This window comes from Bufo bufo, chromosome 1 (assembly GCF_905171765.1).
Source record: "Bufo bufo chromosome 1, aBufBuf1.1, whole genome shotgun sequence".
Lineage (NCBI taxonomy): Eukaryota > Metazoa > Chordata > Amphibia > Anura > Bufonidae > Bufo > Bufo bufo.
The window spans coordinates 761,112,025-761,130,060 of NC_053389.1; the positions used below are offsets into that span (position 1 = coordinate 761,112,025).

Below are 18,036 nucleotides of genomic sequence, written 5' to 3' on the forward strand. Positions count from 1 at the left end.
AAATCTCTTAGTCACCAAGCAAATGGCATGAAATAGGACCGGTAGCCTTTGTTCGGTTGGGCCCTCACTGCCCGTCTCCTCCCAGTAATGGAAGAGATAGATCATGGGTCTTAGAGGAGTATTGAGGTTCCAGATATCTTTGACTGTTTGTGCTACTTGACCCCATAGAGAATAGGTCTGAGGGCAGGCCCAAAGACCGTGATGCATTTTGACATGGTGGGCCACGTCCCCTAGCTAAGTTGGCCATCAATCTCCCTGCCTTGTTCCCATATTTATGGAGTTCTAATTCCCATTGGGATTTGTAGAAACCTTCCCTCATATCTGCCCATGTTTCGAAATCTCGTCTTGCCTCAATCCAGGCTTGTTTATGCTGGGGCGTTTGGGTTTGTATAAACTCTCTATATGCCGACTTCCGGTTCCGGCGCGCACATGGAGGGACGTGAGTGAAAGGCTCTCCGTTCGACCGGCCCGAAGTTCTAGTAAACCGCCGCACACCGGGACCGTTAGGTACCCCCAGATCTCCCTGACACTGTAGGGAGCACCTATGGAAAAGTTTGTTGTCAGAGGCGGCTCTCAAAAGGAACCACGAACATCACTCCCACCAGGTGACGACCTGAAAGCCAGGAGCAAAATGGCGCCGGCGGCTGAAAAGCGACACAGGTTCACCCGCTCATCCTCGCAGTCGACCCAGAAAAGTGCAGAGGCATCGGGTTCAGAGGAGGAAGAAGGAGAGTGTGGTCCAAACATGGCTGACGAATTAACAGCCTCATGCAAATCTATGGCCATAGAAGTGGCTAAACTGCTAGCGCCAGATATTAAGGCCTCACTGGAAGCCACGGTCTCGTCAGCCCTGCAGCAACTTCAGACGGATGTGGCGCAACATACCTCTCAGATTGCCGAGGTGGAACAAAGAGTGGCGCTAGTGGAGGAAGACCTGGAGAAGGCCCAGAGCGGTGTCAGAGACCTCCTGCGAGATAACCAATACCTAAAAGAGAAGTTAGACGATTTAGAGAATCGATCCAGGAGGAGTAACTTACGGATCATCGGCCTTCCCGAATCGATTCCTCCGAACCAACTGGTCGATATCTGTGAGGTGGAGATCCCACAAGCACTGGGACTGCGCGGCACCTGCACAGTGGAAAGGGCGCATCGTTTGGGGCCGCAAATTTCAGCAGGTGCGCGTTCCAATAATATGAGACCTAGAGCTGCTATAGCCAAATACTTGAACTATGCCGCTAAAGAAGCGATACTAGCGAAATTTCGACGCAATGTGAGGCCCTTAACGATTAGAGGCAACAAGATCCTCCTATTTAGTGATTACTCAGCAGAAGTGGCCAAGCGTAGGAGGGAATTCTCGCAAGTATGCTCCGCTCTTGCTCACAACAAGATCAAGTTCGCCTTACTTTACCCTGCAACCCTGAGAATTTTTCGTCAGGATGGGGCGGTCGACACGTTCCTTTCGCCTGGAGAAGCATTGGGGATGCTGGATTCGGATCCCTTATTTTCGGATTTCATGTTTCCATCCTCCCAGCGATCTACTTCCTCGGCCAGAGGGAGAGGAGCCTCTCAGAAGATGGGGAGATTGGGGTCCAGACCCACAGAACCAGGACACCTGGAAACAGATCAGAGTTGAATATGGACAACACCAAGTATCATTAAAAAATGATAAGGTCGTCCTTGAGAGTCACGTGAGATATCATTAGACTTTTTGGTTCACTTTTGTTATTGCGTTATTACTTATTGATTATGCCAAAGAGTAAGGGCCGGGAAACGGTATATAATAAGAGATTGCTGATGATGTTTGAAATATGTAGTGACAACTGCTACACTGTTAGATGTGCGAAAAAAGTGAAGTCCTCATTTGCTTTATCTATGTTGTGGGGTTGGGTGGGGGGGTACGGGTGGCGGGATGGCGGGGGGGGGTGAACACTAATCTAAATATGGTTGGGGTGCAGTTACTTTGGTACCAATATGTGCTTGATCTGTTCTGGGTGGCTTCTCCTGCAGAGAACGCGTATATAGTGAAATTACTATGCGTGTAGTCACGTGGAACGTTAAGGGCCTACGATCCCCCACTAAACGTATGGCAGTATTGCGCCATCTCAAAAAGCTCAAAGTAGATGTGGCATTCCTGCAGGAAACCCATTTAGAAGAAGCTGATTTTTTTAGGATGCGTAGATTATGGGTGGGACAGGTAGTAGGTTCACCATCAGTGGGTAAAAGGGCGGGCACTATGGTTTTGTTCCATAAACGCCTGCAATACGAGATTCGCTCCATGTCCACTGATAATCAGGGGAGAAGGATGCGAATAAATTTGGATTCCCCAGTAGGGCAGATAGTTCTACAAAATGTCTATGCCCCCAACACCTCTCAGACTGACTTTTACAAGTCGTTGGAGAAAGACATTTTGGAAGAAGACTCACAGATGATACTGGTGGCGGGAGATTTTAATAGGGTGCATAACGAACAGGAAGATAGAAATCGAGAGGCCCTAGACAAGGTTACTTCACAGAATCGGACCCAGACGTTGCTCCCTTTGATACAAAATACTGGCCTTTGTGACACCTGGAGATATCATCATCCAGTGGATCGTGAGTACACTCATTTTTCTCATGCCCGGGGGTCATGGTCCCGGATTGACTATCTCCTGACATCGCAGAGGATGCTTTCTAAAGTCAAGTCGGTAGAAATTTCAGATTTGTTAATCTCGGACCATGCCCCAGTGGTTATGGAAATAATGGACATAGTCCCCAGGGGACAAGATTATACATGGAAAATGCCGCAACATTTAATCAAGGACAAGGAATTCTTAGATAAGCTGAAAGGGTGGTGGTGGGAATACTCACAGGATAATGCGGAACAGGCATCGAACCAGAATTTATTCTGGGACGCGGCTAAAGCAGTTCTTAGGGGCCAAATTATGTCTTACTCGATAGGAAAGAAGAGGGAAGCCAATAAGAAGTTTGAGGAAGCTACCCTAAAGGTGCGGGAGATGTACACTCAATTTCTGCAAACTCCCTCAACCCCTAATAAAGTTTTATGGGTCACGGCTAAGCACAGTTTTGACTACTGTCAGGAAAGAAAAGAAAAGTGGTTTGGAGACTACCAAAAAGCTAAGTTTTTTCGGGTCGGTAATAAAGCGGGTCGGCTATTAGCAAACCTAACACGCCCATTTGTCAAACAAACGGCCTTGCATCCACTAAAGGACAGTTCGGGAAAACTATGCTCTCAGCCGAAGGACGTAGTGGAGATACTAGGAGAATACTTCCAAACACTGTATTCAGGAGACCCCCCCCACTCTCAGGAAGCAAGGGATCTTTTGGACAGGGCGGATTTGCCGCATCTTTCTACTGAGGCGGTGGAAACGCTATGTCAAGACGTCAGTGAACAAGAATTGGGGATGACAATTAAGTCGCTATCAAATTGTAAAGCCCCGGGTCCGGATGGATTCCCGGCGGAATTTTACAAGGCCATGATCCCAGAACTTTCCCCGACGCTAACTAGGATGTTTAATAATGTTATGGCCGGAGGTAATTTACCTGACTCAGGCAGGTTGGCCTATATCAAAATTCTCCCGAAACCGGGCAGAGATCTGACTCAGCCCAGTGCATATAGGCCAATCTCCCTGATTAACCAGGATATTAAAATCATGGCAAAACTTTTGGCCAATAGGTTGGCCATTTGCTTACCGAATCTAATTGGCTCACACCAGGTAGGGTTTATGAAAGGTAGATCGGCTGTAACTAATGTACGCAAAGTCCTGACTGTTTTGAGTAAATATAGAGATCCAGCGACCGGGCCTTCTCCGGCGTTATTGGCAGTAGACGCCGAGAAGGCATTCGATAATGTAAACTGGCAATGGTTGGATATGGTTCTGGACAGAGTTAACATTACAGGACGCTTCCGGAATTTCTTGAAAGCGCTCTATAATAACCCCCAGGCTCATGTGAATATACCGGGCTTTCTTTCCAAACCAATCACGCTGGAGAAGGGTACGAGGCAGGGTTGTCCCTTATCCCCGTTACTTTTCAACTTAGCAATGGAGCCCTTGGTGAGATGGCTAATCAAATCTGATACTTTTGAGGGTATTAAGATAGGGGTCAAGGTGTTGAAAGTTAGTTGCTTTGCAGATGACATCTTACTATATTTTGGTTCCCCGGAACTTCATTTAGAGAAGACTCTAGAGGCGTTAAATCTCTATGGAAGGGCCACGGGATATAAGGTCAACGTGGAAAAAAGTCAGTTGCTGTTCCTAGATCATAGGTCTCCCGCAGCCAAATATTTTCAGAACAGATTGGAGGTTAGGAGGGATTATTTGACTTATTTGGGTATAAAGATAGGTCGCACCCCTGCGTCATTATATACTCTGAACTATCCCCCCCTCTTCCTTAAAATAGAAAATGAACTAGAAAAATGGCAGGACCTTCCATTATCGTTGTGTGGGAGGGCTCATTTGATCAAAATGGTAAGCTTTCCAAAGCTTCTTTATCCGCTCCAGACTATTCCATTGCTGTTAAAACACACTGATGTAAATAGGATGCAAAGAGCTTTCAACCGTTTCCTCTGGAAAACTAAGAGACCTCGCATTGCCTATGCTAAACTAACGATGCTGAAATATGAAGGGGGGTTACAATTGCCTAATATCCGTCATTATAACCTGGCGGCCCTTTTTAGACATGTGCGTGATTGGGTGTGGGGAACAGGCTATTATTCGGCGATTAAATTTGAAAGGGAGTTAGCTGAGGGAGAAAACCTGGAGGCCCTATTGCATTCTAGATTAAAAGACATACCGGTGTCAATAAGACAGTGTATTTTATTGAAGGACACCATAATGGCGTGGAAGGCGATTAGGAAAATCTATGGTCTTCCTTATTACTTGTCACCTAGACTACCATTATGGTCGCTGCCGGCGTTTCCCCAAGGTAGGGAGAATAGTATGTTCCAGACGTGGAGGGAGAAAAATATACTGAGACTCAAGGATCTACTGCAAACGTCTGGTCTCCGTTGGCTAGATTGGGACCAGGTCAAAACACAATTTGGCTTTCAAGATGCTCACTTTCTACCCTATCAGCAGATTAGAAGCTACTGCAACGCTCAGGCAAATTCTGTTGGTGATTCTGACAGGTTAGCGTGGTTTTCGGCCTTGCTAGGTAGTGATAGCTCTCACATGCCCCTTTCTGAATTACAACGTAGACTCCATAGCATCCAGACAATAGGTTTGGTAAAAGGGGCCTATAAACCTTGGGAGAATGAATTATCCGACCCGAATATATCCAAAAAGATGAGAGAAGGCATGGATTTGGTCAGACGGGCAACATGTAATGAACAGTGGAGAGAGACGCAATTAAGACTCATGCATAGAGCAACGTATGCCTTTAATTTGTCCTATCAAGATGCTCCTGCCCATTATCTGCGTGAATGTCCTAAGTGTAGCCTCCCGAAAGCAGGTTTACTACATTCCATATGGGAATGTCCGAAAGTGCAACCGTTATGGAAGCAGGCTATAGATTCTATTGATGACATTTGGGGGGACACGGTGGGTATCACACCGCAGCAATGCATATTCCATTACATACCTAAAAACCAGGAGGAGGAAATAGGATCGTTGGTTGCTAAACCATGTATACATCTCTTTTTGATGTCAGTTAAGAAATCTCTCCTACGACACTGGCTAGAGAAGGAAGTCCCAGTGTGGGAGGAGGTCATGGGAATGATGAAAAATGTTCTTTACCTAGAGAGACTGGAGGTAGAACAGGATAAGGAACGCCTGGTTGAAAAGTTTATTAAAAAATGGAGGAGGTTCATAGAAAAGCAACTTTCTGATGTTGAAATCCAGGAAATCATAGCCCCATTTAGACTTACTGGGTGGTACTTAGAAGCTCAGCTTGCAGGTAGGTTAGGGAGACTAGCCCTTTAATTCAGCTCTTTGGCGAGTGTATCATCCAGGGTGGGAGGTGAGGCTTTGTTCTGAAGTCACTTCAAGGCCGAAAGTCTTAGATTGGTGTTCAGGGGTGGGGGGTGAGGGAAAGGGGATGGGGTTATGGGTGGAGGGAGGGGAGGGGAGTTGGGGAGTAAAATGGTAAAATGTGAATTGAGCACGATCTTCTTTTTTTTTTGCATAATTGCTTGCATAAATATGCTTTGATGCAATTTTTCTGTACTGTATTGTTCTTATATCCATTGCTGTACAAAGTGATTTCTCATTTCAATAAAGAGATATTTAAAAAAAAAAAACTCTCTATATGCCTTTTGAACCGCCCTGCTATCTTTAATATATTGGGTCTTGGTTGCCTTTTTAAGCCCTGCTTACATTTGTAATCAGGCGGCCCCTTATCACTACCTTACCCGCCTCCCAAAACAGTGCGGGATTGGAGACATGTTCTTCATTTTAAGTACTATACTCTAGCCACCAACCCTGCACCAAAACGGCAAAGGATTCGTCTTTCGCTAGGAAAGATGGGAACTGCCATATAAACTCTGCTCCCCTCGGGACCGTGTCCGCCAGAGTCAGGATAACTGGTGAATGATCTGAGATCACCAGATCTCCAGTAAGTACCTCCTGCACCTTAGATATCGGCTGGGAATCTGTGAACCAGTAATCGATTCTAGACCATGAGTCGTCAGGATGCGAGATCCTCCACATGTCCTGCAAGGATGTGTCCTCTAGGAAGGCGGCCAGAACCCAGCCACCTGCTTTCATAGTGGCCTTAGGGTCACCTGCCTGTTTGCGATCTTAATTTGGGATTAAGGTCACCCCCCACTATCTTGTCCCGTATGGGATATTGCAGAAGCCTGTCTCTCAAGGATTCAAAAAAACGCTTCTGAGCCACATTCGGGGCGTATACATTATAGAGTTCTCCACTTGGGTCAGTTATCTTTAAAACTAGTACTCTTCCTTCATCATCTGTGGCCTGAGCCTGCTCTTTATGGACTAGGTTTTTGAGTATTAGTGTAAGCACCCCTGCTTTACTCCTCCCCTCACCCAAAGCTTAGCCATTCCCTGGAAGTCGGACCCTATGAGGTGGGTATCCTGCAGAAGGCCGATGTCTGCTCCTAGGCGCTTGAGATGACGCAGCACCAACATGCGCTTCTGCAGGAAGCGCCGATCTTTGACATTCCAGGTGATTATTTTAACCATTATGTCATATAAGACCGTATCACCTCACTGTGCAGACTCACGTAGGTATAGAAGTAAACAGCAAGATCAAAACAATAATAACTCCAACAGAAAAAAAGTAACATTGTGAACCAAGCGGTAGTCCCACTGTAAAGAGAAGAAAAGTCGTAGACGGGGAAGAAAAATACCTGATGTGACAGTACCTTCATAACTCGATGCCACATTAGGGCGTATCTGTGGATCCTAGTAAGAAGTCCGTCAGCGCCCATTTTTCCTTTGGCTGGCGGTGTTATGCGGTCCATCCCCCGCTTTGTTTGACCCGGTGATGAACCAGGTGAGTTGCGCAGCGTGGTTCTTGGTCCACTTTTGTCTACTCCCTCACGATCTGATAAATATGGACCCTGAGCGAAAAAGGCTTCAGCCTCCGAGGCGGATTCAGAAGTGTTGATCGATCCCTCTGCACAGCTGACGCGCAGCGCTGCTGGGTACACTAGTGGAAATCTGATATTGCGTTGAAATAAAGAAGTACAAACCCCGCTGAAGGCTCGTCTCTTTTTTTTTCGTCACTACTGCAGAGTAGTCGTTGAACAGCATGATTTTATGACCTTGGTAAGTCAGTGGTTCTTTGCGAGCCCAATAGGCTCGTATAATGTCCTCTTTGTCTGTGAAATCTAGGTACTTCCTGATGACCTGCCTCGCTCTCCATCTTCTCTCTAGGTCCAGCTGCATCATTTAAGCTAGGTCCCAGTCTATGCGCTCGTTCCACTTTTCGTGTTATTGATAGGCGAATACTCCGGTATGGCTCATATACTTTGTCATATTGCAAGGCGCTTTAAAGGGTCGGACATTGACTTATAGCGTAGCTATCCTCCAGTAGGTGGCACTAGTGAGGCAGCATTCATCCTCCTGGGTGAGAGTAAATTTTACATATCCTAAACTATGCAACAGACACTCCTATTTAATAATCTGAACTTCCCCTTTAAATTTGAGACTTCCACTGTTGGTAATACTGTCCTCATCCATACCCGGGTCTCACCGGTGAAACCTTTCACAAACGAGGGTAAGTTGTGGTGTCATTCGGGAAGTTACGCAAGAGGCTAGCGGTGTGCACGGCTCATGGACATGGTCACAAGCCGAGCCCTCACCTGTTGCATAACAGTCTTATCCGGTGAAAGTGCTGTCCATCGTAGAAATGATGGAGAAAGTTGTGAAACGCTCGGAAGACATTGCTCTCCACTGTGGTGAGGGCTCGGAGGTTCTCCTGCTGGACTCTACTTTATTTCTGCGCTCATCCTGACATTCATTTTGCTGTGTAAGATTGAAAAATGACAGTATTCCTCTTTAAGAACCTGGACGTGGTGTTTGTATATGCTTACACTCTAAGAAGTTCTCCAGCAGCCAGAATGTGTTTGTCGTCATCGCTGCGGGACCTCGGAGGTGAGGACATCATGGAAGGTTTTCAGTAGATGTTTGTCAAAACCTACCACTATGTCAAACGGTCGGCAGCTGTCGATCTGTGCTTGATGTTTCTGGCATCTCCATCGTTCTGTCAATCCTCCTAAAAGAAATTTTTTTATCACATGCAAATTACCCCCAATGAGAGTGCAGTGTGGGTGGTGCTGTTGCACCCAGAGGCTCCCCTCCCCGTCTTCTATGCCGCTCCCCCACCTCTGTGATGGACAAGTCCCTGAAATCTCTCGGGATTGTGTTCTGTACATTCGCAGTAAATGTCTGCCCGGCGGTCCCCATCCCTTTACTGCGCATGTACACAACACGATCCCGCGAGACCTCAGGGACTGCTTGTCCTGTCCATCACAGCGCTGGGGGAGCGCCATAGAAGACGGGGAGGTGAGCCTCTGGGTGCACTGAGGTGTAACAGCACCACCCTCATTGCACCCAGAGGGTAATTTGCCTATTATAGAAGTGCTCGACCAAAAGCTATCTCAGGAGTATGGCCATATTTACTGTTCCCAGAGAGGTTCTGCAGCAACTTGGTCAGTTCATCAACTCCTAAAACACATTACAGCTGCTGCAGAACTTCTCAAATAAGAGGGGGGGGGGGGGGGGACTTCATGTCCATGTGTTAGAATTTCTTTTTCTGGTGATAGGTTATGAGGTCCCTTTCCTCTTCTCTAAGAAGTTCTGCAGCAGCTGAGGAGAGTATTATAAGGTAAATTGCACCCCCCTCTGCTGCTGTGAAGATGAAGAGACCTTCTTGTCCAAACCTTTTTTTATTTATTTTTTATTCACTAACTTCCCCTTTCCCTTCTCTAAGAAGTTCTGTAGCAGCTGAGGCAGATGTAAGCTTCATCTTGGTAAATGAAAAGAAATGTAAAATTCTGCAGCAGACGGTCCGCTGACCTTATAATGCACAAGGAAGGAGCTTGACTTGACATATAGTTCTCCCTGTCCAGAAGAGGTTCTGCAGCAGCTAGAATAGTGCAGTGTATTATACAACGAATACTCAAGCTGGGGCTGAGAAAGGGGAACTTCCTATCAATCACTTTGAACTGACTGTTTAGACAAACCCATCTTTTTATTAAGAAGTTCTGCAGCAGCTGGGGCAGTGGAGAAGCTATGGGAAATGGCAGAGGTTTCATGTGCCCCCGGACCCTAGTGCCAAGAGGCCCCATTAGAAGACTCAAGTATTATCATGGCACATGTGGGGACTGGGTACAGGTTTTGCATTGGGATATATGGCAAATCACCTGGAGGTCAGTAATAGAGTACATAGCAGGGATCAGCAACCTTCAGCACTCCAGCGGTGGTGAAACTACAACTCTCAGCATGCACACTTGCTTCGCTGTTCTCAGAACTGTCATTGAAGTGAATGGAGCATGCTGGGAGTTGTAGTTTCACCACAGCTGGAGTGCTGAAGGTTGCTGATCCCTGGTGTATTGCATGTATATAGCCACAGGCATTTTTATTATTTTTTTTGGCCATACGCATCCCTCCGAAATAAGGATCTGCAGTGCAGGACTTTCGTCTCCGCTCAAAAATCCTGAGCGTACACCGAACGGACCCCATTATAGTCTATGGGGACTTTAGGCTCCGTTACGCTCAGTTAGGTCTCAGTTATCTGCAGAATCCGTCCTTTCCGTTCTTCTGCTCCTCAACGGAGCCGGAGAACGGAAAGGAGAAACGGTGATGTGAAAGGAGCCTTAGGCTACTTTCACACTCGCGTTTTGTGCGGATCCGTCTTGTATCTGCACAGACGGATCCGCACCAATAATGCAAACGCTTGTATCCGTTACTAACGGATTCATTTGCATTATTCATTCAAAAAAAAAGTCTAAGTCAAAACGGATCCGTCTTGACTTACACTGAAAGTCAATGGGGGACAGATCCGTTTTCAGTTGCACCATATTGTGTCAGTGAAAAACGGATCCGTCCCCATTGACTTACATTGTAAGTCTAGACGGATCCGTTTGGCTCTGCATAGTCAGACGATCACCAAAACGCTGCAAGCTGCGTTTTAGTGACCGTCTAAAAAACGCAACGGAGACCAAACGCAGCCAAATTGATGCATTCTGAACGGATCCTTTTCCATTCAGAATGCATTGGGGCTGAACTGATCCGGTTTGGGGCGCTTGTGCGAGCCCTGAAACGGATCTCACAAGCGGACCCAGAAACGCCAGTGTGAAAGTAGCCTGAGGTCTGAGCCACCTCAAAGGCTGCAAGTGTCAGGCGGGGGCTGCAAAAGGCAGTTTCCTAGAATGTGACCACAGTCAGGCCTCTTATGGTCACACTGGTCCTGGTGAACGTCTTGTATTACAACCACAGCGGGGAGGAGGATGGAGCCTGCACATCTACCATGATATGGAGACGGTGGTTGGCACGATGCTCCATCTCCTGTTCTCACCCACATTCATCCCCTCCTTCTCACAGCGTCAGCTCCTTCCTCTCGGCCTCCTGTCGGAATCGCAGTTTATCGTCATCGATCCATCACTGCCCGTGGAAGATGCCGCCGCTGATTATGAGAAGAAGTTGCGAGAGGTGAGAACCCGGGGGCTGTGCTACAGTCTGTCTATGGATTCCCTGGTATGTCTATTCCATGGGGGGAAGCTTGTCCTCAAGTACATCCACTTGTCACACACTCCTGTTGTCACAGGACCCGTCACCTCTCCTGACAGGTTTGTTTTAGTAAATAATTGCATCCCCATTAAATAACACTGAAATAGCACTCTGCATTGTGCTGTTCCTCTGTTATTCCTCCTGGTATCATGTGACTAAATTGATCACTGAGCATGATCCTTCTCCTATCCATTGGGCGATTCACTGCACATTCTTGATTGTCCACACAGATGGTAAGGTGGGGATGGTAATGCCCATTTCTCTGTTTATTCCTCCAATTTCAGGAGGAACAGCAGAGGAAAAGCACAACACAAAGTTCTAAGTTTAAATGGACTTTCTGGAATTTTAATATTGATGACCTGTCCTCGGGATAGGTCATCAATATCAGATCGTTGTAGGGAAGGCCGCACCATGTGCGAGCGCAGTCTTCCCTTCATTATTTCCCTGCACGACATCGCAGCGCCGAGCAGTGTAATCTCAAGCCTCCCATTCACTTTTATGGGACGGCTCCTCCCTAGTCAAGTGTATACTACCGAGCTCGCCCATTGAACTGAATGAGACGGCTTATAATTACACTGCTGCCATGTCGATGGCGAGCAAATAAATAATGAAGGGACGGCTGCGCTCACACGGAGCACTGTTTTTCCATCAACCAGCTGATCGGCGGGGGTGCCAGGTGTCGGACCCTGGTCATCAATATTAAAATCTTGGAAAAACCCTTCAAGATCCTCCAGAATTTTTAGAGAATGCAAGTATTTACTAAAACATGTCAGGAGAGTTCATCTTTAAATATCTCATTGTGTCCATGATGGGTCCCTAGCAATGTTTGGGGTAAGGGAGCCACGTAGAAAATGTATCAAGTCTTGGTGAGTTTCCGCTGTTTTGCCTTATGTCTAAAACTAGCCATGGACGTTGAGATGTTCCTCTTCTCATTGATGAGGAACTTTTTATAGGAGTCTGATTTTACACACAATTCGTGTAAGCTTGGCCCGCCTGCACCTCTCCTGACCAGCTCTGAGAGCCCTCCTGCCAAGGTTTCCATGTCTCTTAGATATGTTTGGGCTTCAAAATAGTCATGGTACCTCCTATCTGTACTGCTGATTAACCAAGCTGGCTCACTAGGGGGCAGAAGCATATGGAGTTTGGTCCCTCACATTTTTCTCAAGGGGCCCTTGAAAAAAAAAAAAAAAGGGATTGTCCAAAGCAGAGAACCACTTTAAAGGGTGTCTCCTATAATAACACATTTCTAATAGGTCAGATCGGTAATATATAAATCTGTCTGGAGACATCTCGGAAGTCGTCAGCAGTGGTGGCCCTTGAGGTGTGATCGAAGGAGCTGCCAGTTGGCCTATCTCCCCTTCATTCAGGAGAGGTGCAGGCGGGCCAAGCTTATACTGAGTGACCCCAAGAGATCACATTTTATAAGTGCAGAATCCTAGGTGAACATCCATGGCCTGATCTTATCACTTCGTGTGAATTGTACCTTACTGGTATGTTCCCTGAGGCTGCCATTGCTTATTTGGAATGTTGTTCTTCCCCCTTTTAGGTCTTCCCTGGGAATGGCCTTCCGAACTTTGACCTGCTGATTTTAGGAATTGGGCCAGATGGACACACGGCTTCACTCTTTCCAGGACATCCTCTTCTAGAGGTAAACGCTCCCACATAAGCATCTGATGCCACACAGCATGCAACCAGTGACATTACTGTGGGCAATCTCTGTGATTTCTTTTACTTTTCTTGATAGATCTTTATACTAATACATACTGTAGTAGGCGCATTCTCTTTACAAACTTTGACTCTTTTTGGGGTTCATAACCTGGGATCATCTCTTGCCCCCTCAATGAAGAATGAAGGTTCATGCCTGTCAGCATCAGCGCAGAAGTCTATCCTTGAGTTGTCCTTTTCATTGCTATCATTTTAGGGTTTATACAACTTTTATATCCTTTTTTTTTTCCGTTTCTTGGGAACCAGATGAACAAACCCCACCACCACTGGCATTGTTAGGCCCTTGTTAGGCTGCAATAGCAATCAATGGCACCTCTCGATTGCAGCACAGGGGAAGGGCCATGGTGTCACAAAGGGAAGCCCCTCCCTCCAAAACCACTTAGATGTCGCAGTCGCTATTTACTGCATCTAAGAGGTTAAACAGCTGAATCGGAGGTTATTCTGATCCCGGACTTGAGACAGGGAGCCTGGTTGTCATTAAACGGCAGCATTTGCTGGTCTCAACATGGATCACCCGTGCAACCCTTATTCTCCCCACTACAGTTTTCTGCTGTAAAAAAAAGGTGCAAACCTCACGTTTGAAGACTTTATAAATGCCACTGCGCCTACATGTAGGGGCTGGTGGTGTTTCTGGTGTAAAAGAAGACCAAAATCTCCACCAGCTCGGACTGCTGGAGAATGCAGCTAATTTATGAGGAGGCCTAAATTAAGTGCATCCTTCGCAGCACAGGGGATATTACAGACCAGCGTGAAATGCTGGTCTATGATAAATTCCCCTTAGACTAGGCAGCCGTAAAAAGGCACATTGGTGGTCACCAAGGGGTTAAAGCTCTATACACATCTTCGTAGGGGTCTCCGTTATAAACAAAGTGACGGATCCATTATGCTAGAGACACCAGCGGCTCCCGACTGATCCCATTGACTTAAAATTGGGTCCATTGTGTTGTCTGCTATTTTGGCAAGAAGTATAAGGTTCAATCCCCAAAAATCCATTGAGTATGAAACATTAAATACAAGACTTGGGGAAGGGGGGTGCAGCTGCAGTTTCTCTCCCGCAAGGAATGGCGCCAGAAATGTATGCTCACAGGACCCAGACGAAATATTGGTAAATGTTTGGTTAATGTCCCATAACTTCCATGTTAACTCTTCCTCCTCCTCAGGTGACAGATAAGATTGTGGCTCCTATTAGTGACTCCCCCAAACCTCCTCCAGAGAGAGTCACTCTCACACTCCCTGTGATCAATGCAGCTAAAACAGTCGTTTTTGTGGCCACTGGAGAAGGCAAAGCCACGGTTCTGAAAGTAAGTTACTTGCTGACTAGTTCTTCACAAATACATTTATCTATATACACTCATTACCAAAAAATAAAAACAACGCACCAAGAAGGAGTTGTTGGAATGACACTTTCTATGTGATTGCAGTGATGATACATGGAAGTGATTACAATATTAGAGTGAAAGGAGAAGTTTATTGGGGGAAACTGTACAGTTGAAAGGATGATCTAGTACCCTGTTTGGTAACCTTTATCCTGCATAGAGGATGAGATACAGCCTCTAGTCTGGATACAGGATGAGATACGGCCTCTAGTCTGGATACAGGATGAGATACGGCCTCTAGTCTGGTAACAAGATGAGATACAGCCTCTAGCCTGGATATAAGATGAGATACGGTTGGATATGGAGGCATATTGGTTCTGTATGGTATCCTGTGGCACATCTGCAGGTGCGCCTGTAGATCCTGCACACTCATGGTTGCTGAAGCTGGTGCCATAAATGCTCAGTTGGTGATAAATCTGGAAACCGGGCAGCCAAGGTAGTGTTTTAATCTGGTGGAGATGTTTGTAGAAACCCTTGTGTGTGCGGGCGAGCATTATCCTGCTGATAAATACCAGTTGGAAGCCCTGCCATGAGAGTAACACGTGGCCGCCGGATGTCCTGCACATATCACTGAGCTGTTAGTGTCCCCCGTATCACTACTAGGGGTGACCGACCCGTCACACAAGCAGATGGGGCAGTATGTTGCTCCACAGCAAAGGCAAGAGTGAAGCGCTCACCATGAGGTCTCCATACTGAAACCCAACCACTTTGGGATCCCAAACAGCTCTAGCCCATAGAAGTCCAGGTTTCTTGTTCACAACACCCCTGCAGACGGTGGCTGGCTGTTAATGGCAGAACACGTAATGGTCGCTAAATTTCCTTCTGCCAAGTATCTGGCAATGGCTCGGGCAGAAACAGGAGTGTGTAATGAAGGTGCCATCTATGTCTGGATGGTGGACAGCAAAACTGTGGGAGCTGCTTGTGTTTGTCAGAGGATCAAATGATCCTCTCTACTGGTGGTCTGTCTGGGCTGTCCCGAGTCAGGTTGCCATATGTGCCCTCACATAACCACTACTCCCAACACCCTAGCAGTAAGGACAGAATGACCTAGATGGTGGGCAATTCGTTTAAACCACCATTCTGCTTCTCTCAGTCCAATGATGCTCTCAAAGCCTGTGAACTGGGCAAAATGTCTTTGAGTGCATCATAGAGGCTAGATGTCTTGCAGTCAACGATCTCTCACCAAGAGACTTGATGGACGTATTTCAACTGTATTAACTATGTAACTATTTAAGAGGTACACTAACCAAAAGCAGCCTCTGATAGCCTTTTTATAGGACAGCAGGGATGCACGTTTACGCCCTCTTGTGGCAAGCCCCAATGTTTAATCAGAACATACTGTACCTGTAATAATTTACATATCTGCCTGAGACATAACTGCATGCCAAGTTTTGCCGCAATATGACATTTTGGGTGCGTTATTTTTTAATTATTATTATTATTTTTACAATGAATGTATATGTACCCATAGGTCTCTGTGATTCCCATAATTCCCTTGGGTCCTTTTCGAAGGCTCATCCCTGACTTTCTTGACCAGTAAAATAAACCTTAACATTTAAACTTTTGTCTGCCAGCGTATCCTGCAGGAGGAGTCTGATCCATTGCCGGCTGCTCGGGTCTTCCCGGTGAACGGTAAACTGCTCTGGTTTCTCGATGAACCTGCGGCTCGGGATTTAACTTGTCCTGTGGAGAAACACTCAGTCCTGTAATGTTACTCTTAAGAAGGCCAGCATCCGGAGCAGGTTCAGAACCAGAGTCCGGAGCTCCCCAACACTTTATCCCTGGGTCTACCAGGGCCACGGGCAGAAGCAGAGAGCTGGACAGAGCAGAGCTACAGATCATAGTCAAGCCAAGGTTAAGTCAGCCACGGGCTGATAAGAGTCACACAACCAAAACAGCTTATACATAGTGATGGTTCTGAAGATTGTGATGCACATGGGCGCCATGACTTCCTGGACCAAAGACAGAACTGGAACAAAAGCCAAGGATGCTAATCACTTCAGCCACGGACAGAACTGGAATCAGGACCAGGAGAGATGGCCATGCAAGTAGAGAGGAACCCATAGAACCATAGCCAAAACCTCAGACCAATCCACAGGCAGGAACCAGAACATGAAGCCTTGCAGAACTGCCTTTCATAACCGTACCCTCTTTATTCTTGACTCTGCCCGCTGTACCCTTTGACGATCTGTCCCCCTCTCACATCTGCCTCCTGCTAGGATTTGCTCCTCTGTGTCAGACGAGCCACATCTTCCAAAACGTTTGCACATTCCGAGCGCGCCACGCGAGTGCACAGTAATAAAATGCTAAGCTGTAGATCTGCTGTGTGTATCTTACATGTATATGGCAGTGTGTCAACTTTCAGGGGCATGTATATGGGGGCGTCAGGGCTCAATAAGCCAACAGCTATTGAAGGTGTATTGGTACATTTGGTAGATTTATGTAATAGCTTGAAATTTCAGAACCAAATACTTACATTTGCACCCAAAATAATCAGCATGACAATGGTTTATACCAAAGAGGAGCAGCCTGATGTTCCTCTTATTTTGTGTGGGCCTTTGGTCCAGTGTACCCAACCTCTCTGGAAAATTTCTTGTTGTACCCCGCCTATCAGGGAAACCACCCTAAAAAAAAGTCACTTGATATCACAATCCTATTAAGGGAAAAGAAGACTGGGGTTGGGCGAGTATCCATCTCATGAAAGTCCTGATGTGTATCCTCTCGAGTTGTCTTGTCCAGGTTCCTTAGGGGATCACAGTCCTGTAGACGTAATGTAATAGCAGTACTACTTAGCTCCGTAACAGGGAAGGCCAAACACAACAAAGGGTCTTGATGACCCTCATAAGCATCGGAGCTGCATGTATCCCAACGGTAAATGCTTTCAAACTCCAGGTGCCGAGTCCATGAGAAAGGACTAAGAGGTATGGTTGATGGAAGACTGTCCAACATGGTACCATGTCGTAGAGGAAAGAAGCAAGGAGGTGTACAAAAGCCTACAGAACGTAATGACTCCTGTTAATTCTCAGCGTCTGGTCATTTCATAAGGTGAGCAGATTAAGGAGAGCTTTCAAAATGTACTTCTTTGTTGTAATGTATTTATGTGGTCTGCGCTGTGTCTATTCTTATGCCCCTCTGAATTCCTTAGATTAAGTATAGCAAATACAGGGTGTGATTGAGATTTTTTTTTTAGGGGTTGTCTCACTTCACCAAATGACATTTATCATGTAGAGAAAGTTAATACAAGGCACTTACTAATGCATTGTGATAGTCCATATTGCCTGCTGGCTGGATACATTTTATCATTCCATGATACACTGCTAGTTCCCAGGGGTTACGACCACCCTGCAATCCCGCAGTGGTGGACGTGCTTGCACACTGTAGGAAAAGGTGTCCGTCTCTCTAGTGGTCGGGATTGTGGGAGCGCACATAGGCACTTATGCGCAGCAACTCCTGACCCAGCCACTGCATATCTGCTCGTATCCAGAGGTTTCGACCACCGCTTCAGAGCAAAGTATAATGTGATGGAAAATAAATCCAGCCAGCAAAGGAGGCAATATGGACAATCACAATACATTAGTAAGTGCCTTTGTCTACATGATAAATGCCATTTGCTGAAGTGAGAGCACCCCTTTAATCCTAATAAATATTACAAGAAAACAATTATGAGTACATATTTAAAGGGGTTATCCTCCTAGGAGCCAACAACCCCAATGGACGGAACCAAAAAAACACCTGGCTGCAGAC

General features: G+C 46.4%; 1 protein-coding gene across 2 annotated transcripts in view; it reads left to right on the forward strand.

Annotated features, from left to right (window-relative positions):
- The window catches only part of PGLS (6-phosphogluconolactonase), a 32,270-nt gene extending 15,662 nt beyond the window's left edge, over nt 1-16,608 (forward strand). For both annotated transcript variants that reach the window (XM_040414636.1, XM_040414635.1), the window contains exons 3-6: nt 11,006-11,113; nt 12,738-12,839; nt 14,077-14,217; nt 15,867-16,608. In XM_040414636.1, coding sequence (XP_040270570.1) covers nt 11,006-11,113; nt 12,738-12,839; nt 14,077-14,217; nt 15,867-16,001 — 486 coding nt within the window. In that variant the 3' untranslated portion in view covers nt 16,002-16,608. The remainder of the gene's footprint in view (nt 1-11,005; nt 11,114-12,737; nt 12,840-14,076; nt 14,218-15,866) is intronic.
- Nucleotides 16,609-18,036: the final 1,428 nt, after the last annotated feature.